This window comes from Oncorhynchus tshawytscha, linkage group LG12 (assembly GCF_018296145.1).
Source record: "Oncorhynchus tshawytscha isolate Ot180627B linkage group LG12, Otsh_v2.0, whole genome shotgun sequence".
NCBI lineage: Eukaryota > Metazoa > Chordata > Actinopteri > Salmoniformes > Salmonidae > Oncorhynchus > Oncorhynchus tshawytscha.
In genome coordinates, this window is record NC_056440.1 from 10,756,248 (window position 1) to 10,772,455 (window position 16,208).

A 16,208-nucleotide genomic window follows, 5' to 3' on the forward strand; every position below is an offset into this window, starting at 1 on the left:
GCTGAATCCCTGTCTCATCCCACGGTCCTGTGGAAAAATACGTTTTGTGTTTTTTTCCAATTTTAACTGCACACTTGTTGTATGTGTAAATGGATTTTAGAATGTTGTATGTTTTTCCCCCAACACCACTTTCCATCAATTTGTATAGCAGATCCTTATGCCAAATTGAGTAAAAAAAATTTAAATCAACAAAGCATGAGAAAACTTTGGCTTTGGTTTGCTTTATTTGTTTGTCAATTAGGGTGTGCAGGGTGACGACGTGGTCTTTCGCACTGTAATTTGGTAAGAAGGCCATTTGAAATTTGCTCAGTACATTGTTTTCACTGAGGAAATGTACGAGTCTGCTGTTAATGATAATTTTCCCAAGGTTGTTGATGCATATCCCCTGGTAGTTATTGGGGTCAAATTTGTCTCCACTTTTCTGATTTGGGGTGATATGTCTTTGGTGCCAGAGCTGAGGGTTAGTTAAATAGTTTGAGTATTTGATTTGATTTATAGCAAATTGGAATTTGTGGTCTGTACATTTTATAATTTCATTTAGGATACCATCAACCACACAGGCCTTTTTTGGGTTTGAGTGTTTGTATTTTATTCTGTAGTTCATTCAAAGTAATTGGAGAATCCAGTGGGTTCTTGTCATCTTTAATAGCTGATTCTAAGATGTGTAATTGATCATGTATTTACTGTTTATTCTTTGTTATAGAGCCAAAAAGATTAGAGAAGTGGTTTATCAGATTTTTGTATTTATTAGGTTTTTGTGTTCTTCATCAACCCATTTGTCGTTGTTCATTTTCTTAGGTCGTCTTCTTGAAATGTTTTGATTTGATAGGGAAGCTGAGAGGTCAAATATACTGTTTAGGTTTTCTACTGTCAAGTTTACACCTTCACTATTACAGTGAAACCTCTCTCTCTCTCTCTCGCTCTAAATTAAATTCATTTTGCTTCATCTCTCCCGCTCAATTCAATTCAATGGTTTTATTGGCATGGGAAACATATGTTAACAAAGCAAGTTTTATTGGCATGGGGAAACATATGTTAACAAAGCAAGTTTTATTGGCATGGGGAAACATATGTTAACAAAGCAAGTTTTATTGGCATGGGGAAACATATGTTATGTTAACAAAGCAAGTTTTATTGGCATGGGGAAACATATGTTATGTTAACAAAGCAAGTTTTATTGGCATGGGAAACATATGTTAACAAAGCAAGTTTTATTGGCATGGGGAAACATATGTTAACAAAGCAAGTTTTATTGGCATGGGAAACATATGTTAACAAAGCAAGTTTTATTGGCATGGGAAACATATGTTATGTTAACAAAGCAAGTTTTATTGGCATGGGAAACATATGTTATGTTAACAAAGCAAGTTATATTGGCATGGGAAACACATGTTAACAAAGCAAGTTTTATTGGCATGGGGAAACATATGTTAACAAAGCAAGTTTTATTGGCATGGGAAACATATGTTAACAAAGCAAGTTTTATTTACCTTTATTTAACTAGGCAAGTCAGTTAATAAGAACAGATTCGTATTTACAATGACGGCCTACCCCTGCCAAACCCGGCCAAACCCGGACAACGCTGGGCCAATTGTGCACCGCCCTATGGGCCTCCCAATCACGGCCAGATGTGATGCAGCCTGGATTTGAACCAGGGATTGCACTCTTGCACTGAGATGCAGTGTCTTAGACCACTGCGTCACTCAGGAGCAATTTACAAATGTCTTTCTCTCTCTCTTTTGCTCTCTTTCTCATGTATAAATACTCATGGCAGTGTGTTATGGGCGTGGAATGTGGGGGGGGAGAGTGAGAGAGAGATAATGCTGATAATTGCTCCTGTAAGTCGCTTTGGATAAGATCGTCTGCTTGATGTAAATCATGTTGATAAATCTTGCCGGTCCCTGTGTGTATTTAGGCCTGCTTTAAGTTTATTGTCTGTCCCTTCTCCAGAGGTGTGTCTTACCCTGCTACAGACAGGCAGACAGACAGACAGACAGACAGACAGACAGACAGACAGACAGACAGACAGACAGACAGACAGACACCCCGGAACTCAATCGTTGTGTCAGTTGTTGTTGCTTTGTCTGCATTGCAATGCATCATGTCATGTTAGTGTGAGTGGAAGAATACTAGGCTAATAACCTTATGCCCCAACCTCTGCCTGCCTTTCTCTGGAAAGTTTCTAGTCAAAACTACAAATATCACGATTACAGTCATGTTGTCTTTAACTCGCCACTTAATCTCTCTCCAAATTCTTCCAGTCTGCCGTGCTGCTTCTTGCTGTGTGTGTGTGTGTGTCTGTGTCTGTCTGTGCTGCGCTAAATGAGCCAGACAGAGGTATTAATCTGCTCATAAAACCGAGAGGGTGTTTAACGTGGCTGTAAAAATAGAAAGAAGGGATTTAAAAAAGGAAAGGAAGACAGGAGGGCTGGTGATTTATAGAGGAGAGAAAGACAGGGGGCTGGTGATTTATAGAGGAGAGGAAGACAGGAGGGCTGGTGATTTATAGAGGAGAGGAAGACAGGAGGGCTGGTGATTTATAGAGGAGAGGAAGACAGGAGGGCTGGTGATTTATAGAGGAGAGGAAGACAGGAGGGCTGGTGATTTATAGAGGAGAGGAAGAGGAGGGCTGGTGATGTATAGAGGAGAGGAAGACAGGGGGGCTGGTGATTTATAGAGGAGAGGAAGACAGGAGGGCTGGTGATTTATAGAGGAGAGGAAGACAGGAGGGCTGGTGATTTATAGAGGAGAGGAGAAGACAGGGGGCTGGTGATTTATAGAGGAGAGGAAGACAGGAGGGCTGGTGATTTATAGAGGAGAGGAAGACAGGAGGGCTGGTGATTTATAGAGGAGAGGAAGACAGGGGGCTGGTGATTTATAGAGGAGAGGAAGACAGGAGGGCTGGTGATTTATAGAGGAGAGGAAGACAGGAGGGCTGGTGATTTATAGAGGAGAGGAAGACAGGAGGGCTGGTGATTTATAGAGGAGAGGAAGACAGGAGGGCTGGTGATTTATAGAGGAGAGGAAGACAGGAGGGCTGGTGATTTATAGAGGAGAGGAAGACAGGATTGATTTATAGAGGAGAGGAGACAGGGGGCTGGTGATTTATAGAGAGGAAGACAGGAGGGCTGGTGATTTATAGAGGAGAGGAAGACAGGAGGGCTGGTGATTTATAGAGGAGAGGAGAGAAGACAGGGGGCTGGTGATTTATAGAGGAGAGGAAGACAGGAGGGCTGGTGATTTATAGAGGAGAGGAAGACAGGGGTGCTGGTGATTTATAGAGGAGAGGAAGACAGCGGGGCTGGTGATTTATAGAGGAGAGGAAGACAGGAGGGCTGGTGATTTATAGAGGAGAGGAAGACAGGAGGGCTGGTGATTTATAGAGGAGAGGAAGACAGGAGGGCTGGTGATGTATAGAGGAGAGGAAGACAGGAGGGCTGGTGATTTATAGAGGAGAGGAAGACAGGGGGCTGGTGATTTATAGAGGAGAGAAAGACAGGGGGCTGGTGATTTATAGAGGAGAGGAAGACAGGAGGGCTGGTGATTTATAGAGGAGAGGAAGACAGGGGGCTGGTGATTTATAGAGGAGAGGAAGACAGGGGGCTGGTGATTTATAGAGGAGAGGAAGACAGGAGGGCTGGTGATTTATAGAGGAGAGGAAGACAGGAGGGCTGGTGATTTATAGAGGAGAGGAAGACAGGGGGCTGGTGATTTATAGAGGAGAGGAAGACAGGAGGGCTGGTGATTTATAGAGGAGAGGAAGACAGGAGGGCTGGTGATTTATAGAGGAGAGGAAGACAGGAGGGCTGGTGATTTATAGAGGAGAGGAAGACAGGAGGGCTGGTGATTTATAGAGGAGAGGAAGACAGGAGGGCTGGTGATGTATAGAGGAGAGGAAGACAGGAGGGCTGGTGATTTATAGAGGAGAGGAAGACAGGGGGCTGGTGATTTATAGAGGAGAGGAAGACAGGAGGGCTGGTGATTTATAGAGGAGAGGAAGACAGGGGGCTGGTGATTTATAGAGAAGAGGAAGACAGGAGGGCTGGTGATTTATAGAGGAGAGGAAGACAGGGGGCTGGTGATTTATAGAGGAGAGGAAGACAGGAGGGCTGGTGATTTATAGAGGAGAGGAAGACAGGAGGGCTGGTGATTTATAGAGGAGAGGAAGACAGGGGGCTGGTGATTTATAGAGGAGAGGAAGACAGGAGGGCTGGTGATTTATAGAGGAGAGGAAGACAGGAGGGCTGGTGATTTATAGAGGAGAGGAAGACAGGAGGGCTGGTGATTTATAGAGGAGAGGAAGACAGGAGGGCTGGTGATTTATAGAGGAGAGGAAGACAGGAGGGCTGGTGATTTATAGAGGAGAGGAAGACAGGAGGGCTGGTGATTTATAGAGGAGAGGAAGACAGGGGGCTGGTGATTTATAGAGGAGAGGAAGACAGGGGGCTGGTGATTTATAGAGGAGAGGAAGACAGGAGGGCTGGTGATTTATAGAGGAGAGGAAGACAGGGGGCTGGTGATTTATAGAGAAGAGGAAGACAGGAGGGCTGGTGATTTATAGAGGAGAGGAAGACAGGGGGCTGGTGATTTATAGAGGAGAGGAAGACAGGAGGGCTGGTGATTTATAGAGGAGAGGAAGACAGGAGGGCTGGTGATTTATAGAGGAGAGGAAGACAGGAGGGCTGGTGATGTATAGAGGAGAGGAAAGGAAGACAGGAGGGCTGGTGATGTATAGAGGAGAGGAAGACAGGGGGCTGGTGATTTATAGAAGAGAGGAAGACAGGAGGGCTGGTGATTTATAGAGGAGAGGAAGACAGGAGGGCTGGTGATGTATAGAGGAGAGGAAGACAGGAGGGCTGGTGATTTATAGAGGAGAGGAGAGGAAGACAGGGGCTGGTGATTTATAGAGGAGAGGAAGACAGGAGGGCTGGTGATGTATAGAGGAGAGGAGAGGAAGACAGGAGGGCTGGTGATGTATAGAGGAGAGGAAGACAGGAGGGCTGGCTGGCAGTGGCTTGGGTGGTCGATGTCCTTGATGAGCTTTTTGGCCTTCCTATGGCATCGGGTGCTGTAGGTGTCCAGGTGGGCAGGAAGTTTGCCTCCGTTAATGCGTTGGGCAGACCTCACTACCCTCTGGAGAGCATTGCGGTTGTGGGTGAACAGGGAGTACAGGAGGGGGCTGAGCACGCACCCTTGTGGGGCCCCAGAGTCGAGGATCAGTGAAGAGGAGGTGTTGTTCCAACCTTCACCACCTGGGGTTGACCCGTCAGGAAGTTCAGGACTCGTGTATGAACCGTTAAACTGGGACTCAACTTTGTCCTTATAGCGACGTTTAGCCAGCTTGATTGCTTCGTGAAGGTAGTATAACAATGGCCGAGAGTTTTAGCAGGGCAAGTACAACAATCAATAGAATTTCGGGAGCCTTTTCCTACAATTTGCTTTGTTAAAATCCTCAGCTACAATAAATGCAGCCTAGTCCAGTGAAGTTCTTTGAGGGCCGTCATGGTATCCATTTGGGGGGGATATAGACCGCTGTGGCTATTATAGACAACAATTCTCCCTGGAGATGGTACGGTCTGCATTTAATTGTGAGATATTGTAGGTCGGGTGCACAGAAGGACTTGAGTTCCTGTATGTTATCACAGTTACACCATAAGTCATTAATCATAAAACATATACCTCCACCCTTCTGCTTCCCGGAGAGATGTTTGTTCCTGTCAGTGCGATGTACTGAGAACCCAACTGGCTTTACAGAGTCAGACAGTATATCTCGAGAGAGCCATGTTTCCGTGAAGCAGAGTATATTAAAAGCGTGGGCGAGACATGGGGTGTAGAGAGAGAACTGCCCTGTGTTGGACCAGGACATTTGGGGCATGTTCCTAATGTCACCCTTTTCCCTATATAGTGTAACATTTTTAACCAGTGCTATGGTCTAAAGTAGTGCACTATATAGGGAATAGGGCTCTGGTCTAAAGTAGTGCACTATATAGGGAATAGGGCTCTGGTCTAAAGTAGTGCACTATATAGGGAATAGGGCTCTGCTCTAAAGTAGTGCACTATATAGGGAATAGGGCTCTGGTCTAAAGTAGTGCACTATATAGGGAATAGGGCTCTGGTCTAAAGTAGTGCACTATGTAGGGAATAGAGCTCTGGTCTAAAGTAGTGCACTATATAGGGAATAGGGCTCTGGTCTAAAGTAGTGCACTATATAGGGAATAGGGCTCTGGTCTAAAGTAGTGTACTATATAGGGAATAGGGCTCTGGTCTAAAGTAGTGCACTATATAGGGAATAGGGCTCTGGTCTAAAGTAGTGCACTATATAGGGACTAGGGCTCTGCTCTAAAGTAGTGCACTATATAGGGAATAGGGCTCTGGTCTAAAGTAGTGCACTATATAGGGAATAGGGCTCTGGTCTAAAGTAGTGCACTATATAGGGAATAGGGCTCTGGTCTAAAGTAGTGCACTATATAGGGAATAGGGCTCTGGTCTAAAGTAGTGCACTATATGCCATTTGGGATGTAAACATGGTTAGTGAACGCTCAATGCTGGCCTTTTGCAGCTTGTCCTGTTCGTCTTTCATCCTTACGCTAACACCATCTGAGGCATCTCTCTCTCTCTCTCTCTCTCTCTCTCTCAAAATAACACATGCTGTAGTCCCTAGGTTTTAGGTCTTAACATCCAGCATGCACCAGTGAACGTGTGCTAACAAGATGTCTTCAAGCATCTGTTCTAGAACTCTCTGAACTCTCTAGAACTCGGTGTGTCAGAGAGTTTGATGTCATTCTCTCTCTAACATGTTACTGTAGAGATGTATTAAACTCTCACAGTATTACTGCATGTGAACACTACAAGTTTATATGTTTGATTTTCCTATTTCAATGGAAAGTTAAAGGTTTACACAAGTCTCATTCAGCAGTCAGGTGTTTGTGGTTAGCTAGGAGGCTAAGCTAATGCAGATATTGTTGTAGAATTTGCTTGGTTAGCACCTCGGGTTGTTTTTAAACTGTCATATCAATGGGTTGTCTCTTAAACTAGGCCTGACAGTCAGATAGACAGACAGACAGACAGACAGACAGACAGACAGACAGACAGACTAGGCGGCTCTGTCTGTCTGTCTGTCTGTCTGTCTGTCTGTCTGTCTGTCTGTCTGTCTGTCTGTCTCTCTCTCTCTCTCTCTCTCTCTCTCCCTCTCTCTTCTTTCGCTGTCTCCCAATCTGCCCCCCTCTCTCTGCCCCCCTCTCCCTCTCTCTCTCCCTCTCTCTTCTTTCGCTGTCTCCCAATCTGCCCCCTCTCTCTGCCCCCCTCCCTCTCTCTCTCTATCTATCTGTCTCTCTCCTTTTGCTGTCTCCCAATCTGCCCCCTCTCTCTGCCCTCCCCCCCTCTCTATAATAGGCTTTGTTCTGGCCTACAGTTGGATGACACAATTCTTATTTGAGACAATAGCTTTGGGTTAGAAATGAGTTTGATATTGTATAGGTTCTCTCTAATATATTTCACCCCTAGAACATAGAAATTAGATTAAAGTATTATAATTTGAACCATAATAAAACAAAGCATTCTGTAGCCTATGTATCACTTTACTAGGTGTCCATTCTGATGCTGTGTGTATCACTTTACTAGGTGTCCATTCTGATGCTGTGTGTATCACTTTACTAGGTGTCCATTCTGACGCTGTGTGTATCACTTTACTAGGTGTCCATTCTGATGCTGTGTGTATCACTTTACTAGGTGTCCATTCTGACGCTGTGTGTATCACTTTACTAGGTGTCCATTCTGACGCTGTGTGTATCACTTTACTAGGTGTCCATTCTGATGCTGTGTGTATCACTTTACTAGGTGTCCATTCTGACGCTGTGTGTATCACTTTACTAGGTGTCCATTCTGATGCTGTGTGTATCACTTTACTAGGTGTCCATTCTGACGCTGTGTGTATCACTTTACTAGGTGTCCATTCTGACGCTGTGTGTATCACTTTACTAGGTGTCCATTCTGACGCTGTGTGTATCACTTTACTAGGTGTCCATTCTGATGCTGTGTGTATCACTTTACTAGGTGTCCATTCTGACGCTGTGTGTATCACTTTACTAGGTGTCCATTCTGATGCTGTGTGTATCACTTTACTAGGTGTCCATTCTGACGCTGTGTGTATCACTTTACTAGGTGTCCATTCTGATGCTGTGTGTATCACTTTACTAGGTGTCCATTCTGACGCTGTGTGTATCACTTTACTAGGTGTCCATTCTGTGTGTATCACTTTACTAGGTGTCCATTCTGACGCTGTGTGTATCACTTTACTAGGTGTCCATTCTGACGCTGTGTGTATCACTTTACTAGGTGTCCATTCTGACGCTGTGTGTATCACTTTACTAGGTGTCCATTCTGACGCTGTGTGTATCACTTTACTAGGTGTCCATTCTGATGCTGTGTGTATCACTTTACTAGGTGTCCATTCTGATGCTGTGTGTATCACTTTACTAGGTGTCCATTCTGATGCTGTGTGTATCACTTTACTTGGTGTCCATTCTGACGCTGTGTGTATCACTTTACTAGGTGTCCATTCTGATGCTGTGTGTATCACTTTACTAGGTGTCCATTCTGATGCTGTGTGTATCACTTTACTAGGTGTCCATTCTGATGCTGTGTGTATCACTTTACTAGGTGTCCATTCTGACGCTGTGTGTATCACTTTACTAGGTGTCCATTCTGACGCTGTGTGTATCACTTTACTAGGTGTCCATTCTGACGCTGTGTGTATCACTTTACTAGGTGTCCATTCTGACGCTGTGTGTATCACTTTACTAGGTGTCCATTCTGATGCTGTGTGTATCACTTTACTAGGTGTCCATTCTGATGCTGTGTGTATCACCTTTAGCTCTTATTTGACCTCAGCCTCAGGAGACCTCCTCCGCTCTGTCATGTAGACTTTTACCCACTATCTCAGCTAGATATCTCAGCTAGATCTAAACTAGCTTGCCCAGACAATGCACATACTCTAGATTCCAACACACACTCACTGCAACTCAGTCCCCCATCCTTCTACTCCTACTTCTCTCCCCCTCACCCCCATCCTTCTCCTCCTACCTCTCTCGCCCTCACCCTCATCCTTCTCACCCCCTCTCAACCTTCTCCTCCTCCCCCTCTCCCCCATCCTCCTAAATCTCAAATAGAGGCCAGAGAATTCCGGTGTGATGATGTTAATTTTGTGCTGGTGTGCGTGTATGAAGTGTATGATCTCTGTGAGACACAGACACATCATGGGATTTGTAGTAAATGCCAAATGCAGCGTGTGATTGTTAGTTTAGAAACATATGTCATGCTGAACTACATAGTTTAAACCCCCTGCTCTCCTCTCTGTTTCCTGTAGTGCCTGGTAACCTGGGCTGTTTTAAGGACAGTGGTGACCCTCCCACCCTGACAGGGAGCAGTCAGACCTCTAACAAACTCACCGTCCAGAACTGCATCAGCTTCTGCCGTAAACAGAGATACATGGTAAGACAGACGACACTATGGAGATGTATCGGCCGTCCCAAATGGCACCTTTATGCCCTACATAGTGCACTCGTTTTAAATCAGATTTGAACATGGTTTATTGATCATTCCTGATGGCAAATGGTCATATTGGCAGGGGGGATGCTGTCTTTTTTATTTTCTAGACCAGTGGTCACCAACCTTTTCTGAGTCAAAATGCTGAGATCTACCGCTCAGATTTTTTTATTAACATGACTTAAAAAATGTAAGCAACATTAACCAATTAAAAACAGTACTGTAGCAATGAGAGTTGTTCAGTAACCTATAGGCCCAATACATTATCACCACATACTGGCTTAGCTTGAATTTATCTGTCAATGTATTGTGGTTTGGGTCATTTTTAAATATTATATTTTAAAATTTGAGGTAGGCTATATGACCACACCGGTAATAGACTCATTGTTTTATTACTTGTGAGGCACAGCTGAGTGAGCAGACATTTAAATAATTAGCTTTTTAAAATTTTGCTGGGCTGATGGTGCCTCCATCTGATGGTCAGTCTCAGCGGAGGGAGAGAGCAGCAGACTGAGGGTCAGTCTCAGCGGAGAGAGAGAGCAGCAGACTGAGGGTCCGTCTCTCAACATCCCTCCGCTCTCCCTTTCCTCCACTGACACTGACCAGAAAGGGACACAGTCTTCCAGCCGATGGCGAAACTCGAGTCGCACCACATTATTTCTGCCTCATGCACAAATTCATGTTGTTACTCTTATGAACAGAGGAAGTGAAATATTCCTCAATATTCAAAAAGACCCAAGCTGCTACTAATAACAACAACGCAAGCCAATAGATACACTTTCCTATTCATTCATTACTGCTGAACTGCTTGTTGTTGCGCTGAGTGGAAATAGGAAGAACGTGCATTTTATGGCTTATAAAAGTGTTGACAGGGCTGAGTAAGAACTTAAACATGAACTCACTCATAAACCAGCATCTCTTTGCTGTATTCGTTGACAGTCTCTCTCTAGTTATCGTTTTAAACGTTATGAAATGTCATAGTATCAATTTTGCCATAGCTTCACCACTCGCGTCGCGTGGGTGAGCGTTGAAAATAAATTTAGAAATCTATATGATTCAATTATTTGTCGTGTCTTTGGCATCATTAAACTGAAGACTGTTATTTTATCAATTCTCAAATCAATTCTCTGTAATTATTATTACGTGATTAAACTAATCATGTAAATGTAATTAACTAGGATGTCGGGGCACCAAGGAAAATCTTCAGATTACAAAGTTATAATTATCCTAATATAACTTAGAGGAATATTTTAATATCTGTTCAATTAGTTCTAATGAATGAATTATTCTTTACCTCACGTTAGTCTCATTCCAAACGTCGTAAATTGTTGATTGTCTGCACGAACCCATTATCTACACGAACCCAGTCTTCACTATGAATCATCCATACATCAATTGTCTCAATCATTTATTTATTGACTAACTTGTAATGGGTGCATGCTGGTGGAAGGGAAGTCAGGCGCAGGAGAGTGAACTTGGTATTAACGGAGCAGTTTAATAAATGCTAAAAAACTCAGAAAACCAATATATACAAAAATAATATAGAAGGGTACAAAACCCATCACACACCAGAACATGACTTGCACAAAACATACAACAAACAATCACCGACAAACACATGAGGGGAAACAGAGGGTTAAATACACAACATGTGTATTTGGGATGGGATTGAAACCAGGTGTGATGGAAGACGAGACAAAACCAATGGAAAATGAAAAATGGATCAGCGATTGCTAGAAGGTCGATGATGTCGACCGAACACCGCCCGAACAAGGAGAAGGACCAACTTCGGCGGAAGTCGTGACAGTATCCCCCCTGATGCGCAGCTCCACCTGCACCTGTGAGAGGGGATACACATGACACCTGGGAAGTGCAGCGTCTACCAGGAGATCTATCGCACAATCGCCCCGTCGATGAGGTGGTAATTGAGTCGCCTTCTTTTTGGAGAAGGCGAGCGCCAAATCGGCTTATTCAGGGAGAATGCGCACGGTGGAGACCTGGTCTGGACTTTCCACTGTAGTAGCACCAACGGAAACCCCTAAACACCTACCTGAGCACTCTCGCGACCACCCCGTGAGAGCCCTCTGTTGCCAAGAAACAGGCCCAGGCCCAGCACCACGGGAAACGCAGGAGAGTCAATGAGGAAAATACTAATTCTCTCCTTGTGACCCCCCTGCGTCACCATGCCCAGAGGAGCGTTGACCTCCCTAATCATCCCTGACCCTAATGGTCGACTATCTAAGGTGTGAACGGGGAAAGGCACATCCACGGGAGCAATTGGGATCCCTAAACTATGGGCTAACTCTCTATTAATGAAATTCCCAGCCGCACCTGAATCGACGAGCGCTTTATGCTGGGAATGCGGGGAAAACTCAGGAAAAGTGACAAACACAAACATTTGTGCAACAGAGGACTCTGGGTGAGAAAGGTCACCTGGGGAGACGCTAGAGTGTCCTGCCTGCTGCCTCGATTCTTAGAGGAACCAACCCGGCACCGACTGGCAGTGTGACCTCTGCGGCCACAGATGGTGCACGAGCGGGAACCCCCTCCGGTCTCCCTGCGCACCGCCCCTCCCCGCTCCATGGGCATCGGAGAGGGGGTGCGGGGGGATGGAACCTCTACACCCCAATCTGAACGTCCACGAGTAGCCAGCAGGTTGTCCAGCCGGATGGACAGGTCCTCCAGCTGGTCAAACGTGAAGGTGGTGTGTCTACAGGCCAGCTCTCGAGTTTGGTGCGGGGGCACAACATACATTTATGCACGATGACACACATGATCAGCCATTTTGGGTTCTGTGTTATGCCTCCTACGTTACTGCAGACTCTGTCATCAGAGCAGTCTGATTGGCCTGCACCTATCACTAACAGCCTACGTTACTGCAGACTCTGTCATCAGAGCAGGCTGATTGGCTGCACCTATCACTAACAGCCTACGTTACTGCAGACTCTGTCATCAGAGCAGTCTGATTGGCTGCACCTATCACTAACAGCCTACGTTACTGCAGACTCTGTCATCAGAGCAGTCTGATTGGCTGCACCTATCACGAACAGCCTACGTTACTGGTTACACTGGCCTTCTATTGTCTACTGACCATGGTTACACTGGCCTTCTATTGTCTACTGACCATGGTTACACTGGCCTTCTATTGTCTACTGACCATGGTTACACTGGCCTTCTATTGTCTACTGACCATGGTTACACTGGCCTTCTATTGTCTACTGACCATGGTTACACTGGCCGTCTATTGTCTACTGACCATGGTTACACTGGCCTTCTATTGTCTACTGACCATGGCTACACTGGCCGTCTATTGTCTACTGACCATGGTTACACTGGCCTTCTATTGTCTACTGACCATGGTTACACTGGCCTTCTATTGTCTACTGACCATGGCTACACTGGCCTTCTATTGTCTACTGACCATGGTTACACTGGCCTTCTATTGTCTACTGACCATGGTTACACTGGCCTTCTATTGTCTACTGACCATGGTTACACTGGCCTTCTATTGTCTACTGACCATGGTTACACTGGCCTTCTATTGTCTACTGACCATGGTTACACTGGCCTTCTATTGTCTACTGACCATGGTTACACTGGCCTTCTATTGTCTACTGACCATGGTTACACTGACCTTCTATTGTCTACTGACCATGGTTACACTGGCCTTCTATTGTCTACTGACCATGGTTACACTGGCCTTCTATTGTCTACTGACCATGGTTACACTGGCCTTCTATTGTCTGCTGACCATGGTTACACTGGCCTTCTATTGTCTGCTGACCATGGTTACACTGGCCTTCTATTGTCTACTGACCATGGTTACACTGGCCTTCTATTGTCTACTGACCATGGTTACACTGGCCTTCTATTGTCTACTGACCATGGTTACACTGGCCTTCTATTGTCTACTGACCATGGTTACACTGGCCTTCTATTGTCTACTGACCATGGTTACACTGGCCTTCTATTGTCTACTGACCATGGTTACACTGGCCTTCTATTGTCTACTGACCATGGTTACACTGGCCTTCTATTGTCTACTGACCATGGTTACACTGGCCTTCTATTGTCTACTGACCATGGTTACACTGGCCTTCTATTGTCTACTGACCATGGTTACACTGGGCTTCTATTGTCTACTGACCATGGTTACACTGGCCTTCTATTGTCTACTGACCATGGTTACACTGGCCTTCTATTGTCTACTGACCATGCTTACACTGGCCTTGTATTGTCTACTGACCATGGCTACACTGGCCTTCTATTGTCTACTGACCATGGTTACACTGGCCTTCTATTGTCTACTGACCATGGTTACACTGGCCTTCTATTGTCTACTGACCATGGTTACACTGGCCTTCTATTGTCTACTGACCATGGTTACACTGGCCTTCTATTGTCTACTGACCATGGTTACACTGGCCTTCTATTGTCTACTGACCATGGTTACACTGGCCTTCTATTGTCTACTGACCATGGTTACACTGGCCTTCTATTGTCTACTGACCATGGTTACACTGGCCTTCTATTGTCTACTGACCATGGTTACACTGGCCTTCTATTGTCTACTGACCATGGTTACACTGGCCTTCTATTGTCTACTGACCATGCTTACACTGGCCTTGTATTGTCTACTGACCATGGCTACACTGGCCTTCTATTGTCTACTGACCATGGTTACACTGGCCTTCTATTGTCTACTGACCATGGTTACACTGGCCTTCTATTGTCTACTGACCATGGTTACACTGGCCTTCTATTGTCTACTGACCATGGTTACACTGGCCTTCTATTGTCTACTGACCATGGTTACACTGGCCTTCTATTGTCTACTGACCATGGTTACACTGGCCTTCTATTGTCTACTGACCATGGTTACACTAAACAGTGGCAGGTGTTTGTGTTGTGTGTGAACACATCTGGTTGGACCTGGGTCAGACCCGTCCTTCAGACGCCCTCTGCGCTGATGAGCAGTGACAGTCAGTCCGTGTGTGTGTCTTGTGCGTGCATGTGTGCCTGTCTGTCTGTGTGTGTGTGTGTGTGTGTGTGTGCCTGTCTGTCTGTGTGTGTGTGTGTGCCTGTCTGTCTGTGTGTGTGTGTGTGTCAGTCCCTCTCCACAGATGACACTGATGTGATGTGATGTAGTATGGTGTGTTGTGATGCAATGTCAACAGCCTGAGACCGCCACATCTATATGTCTAAACCAACTACACTAGTCAGTCAGTGAGTCAGTCAGACAGTCAGTGGTTGAGAAGCCCCGAGCAAACATTTTCTGCTTCGCTAACGCAAAATAATTCACGTTGGGTTTTCATCCGAAGTCGTTTCTCTTTTACCTGATAAATAGGTAATGATGAAGCAGTGATTCATGTCCCACAGCCTTTAGTTTTGGTTCGGTTGGCAGAGTTGGACACACACACACACACACACACACACATAGGATCCTGGCTATATAAATTCCAGTTTCATGAGAACATTTTCAGAATGAGGGAAAGTGATGCCATACTTTCGTATGAATTCATTTATGGGAAGAAACATTATATAAATGGTCCTCTTTTAACGGGAGACACTGGCCGCGCGTGTGTGTGTGTGTGCGTGCGTGCGTGCGTGCGTGTGTGTGTGTGCATGTGAGTGCGTGTGTGTGTGTGTGTCTGTGTGCGTGTGTGTGCGTGTGTGTGTGTGCGTGTGTGTGTGTGTGTCTGTGTGTGTGTGTGTGTGTGTGTGTGTGTGTGTGTGTGTGTGTGTGTGTGTGCGTGTGTGTGCGTGTGTGTGTGTGTGTGTGTGTCTGCGTGTGTGTCTGCGTGTGTGTCTGCGTGTGTGTCTGCGTACACTCTTTGCTGAGCATGACTAGGTTCCATCTGAATTCTGGAAGGAAGTTCAACATGCTTAAAGAGTTTTGACTGTCATCCAAATCCACCCTATTCCCTTTATAGCATGCTACTTTTGTCCAGGGCCCTAGGAGAGGAGGGCGCATAGGGAGCAGAGTGCCATTTGGAACCCACCCTGTAATTCTTTCTCTTAATCTAATGCAGCCCAGCGCAGCACGGCTTTAGGAAATGTTTGCTGTGTTTGACTAAGAGATGAAGGTTAAACGGTCTGAGGGCCATGCTATTTCATGCTATTTAGCCCTCTGATGTTTAGATGGTACTCAAAGAGTCACCTTGCATCCCAGATAACACTCCATTCCCTATGCAATGCACTACTTTTGACCGATAGGGCTCTGGTCAAAAGTAGTGCACTATATAGGAAATAGATTGGGTTCCTTTTGGGACATATCCAAAGTGAGTGACTGTTTCTGTTTGTCTCGAAGCTCTGAACTAAACCAGCCCACATTATTATCATCAAATGCTTAACATTAGATGGTACTATAACTGTGATCATGTGCCATATCTGTCTTGCTCCGGATTATCTGCTATACAGGCTTTATAGACTAATTGGATTCACGTTACATTTCTGTTGGCACTAGTATCACTCCATAAGTGTTGGTCTATGGAGGTTCAAGCTCCCCTCTAAAATCTGGTTCCTCTTAAGTTTTTTATTTTCTTTTTTCTCTCATCCAAATGATGATTTCTTTCTCAGTGCTTTGTCAAGGGGAAAGCCTGACCCTCTTGTGAAGCGGTACACAAGTGCTAAACAAATAAAGTTAGATTTGAAATTCTAATCTG

At 45.2% G+C, this 16,208-nt stretch overlaps 1 protein-coding gene across 3 annotated transcripts in view; it reads left to right on the plus strand.

The window, feature by feature from the left end:
• The window catches only part of LOC112236532 (kremen protein 1), a 118,314-nt gene that overhangs the window by 86,772 nt on the left and 15,334 nt on the right, over positions 1-16,208 (plus strand). For all 3 annotated transcript variants that reach the window (XM_024405124.2, XM_024405121.2, XM_024405122.2), the window contains exon 4: positions 9,365-9,489. In XM_024405124.2, the coding sequence (XP_024260892.1) occupies positions 9,365-9,489 (125 nt within the window). The remainder of the gene's footprint in view (positions 1-9,364; positions 9,490-16,208) is intronic.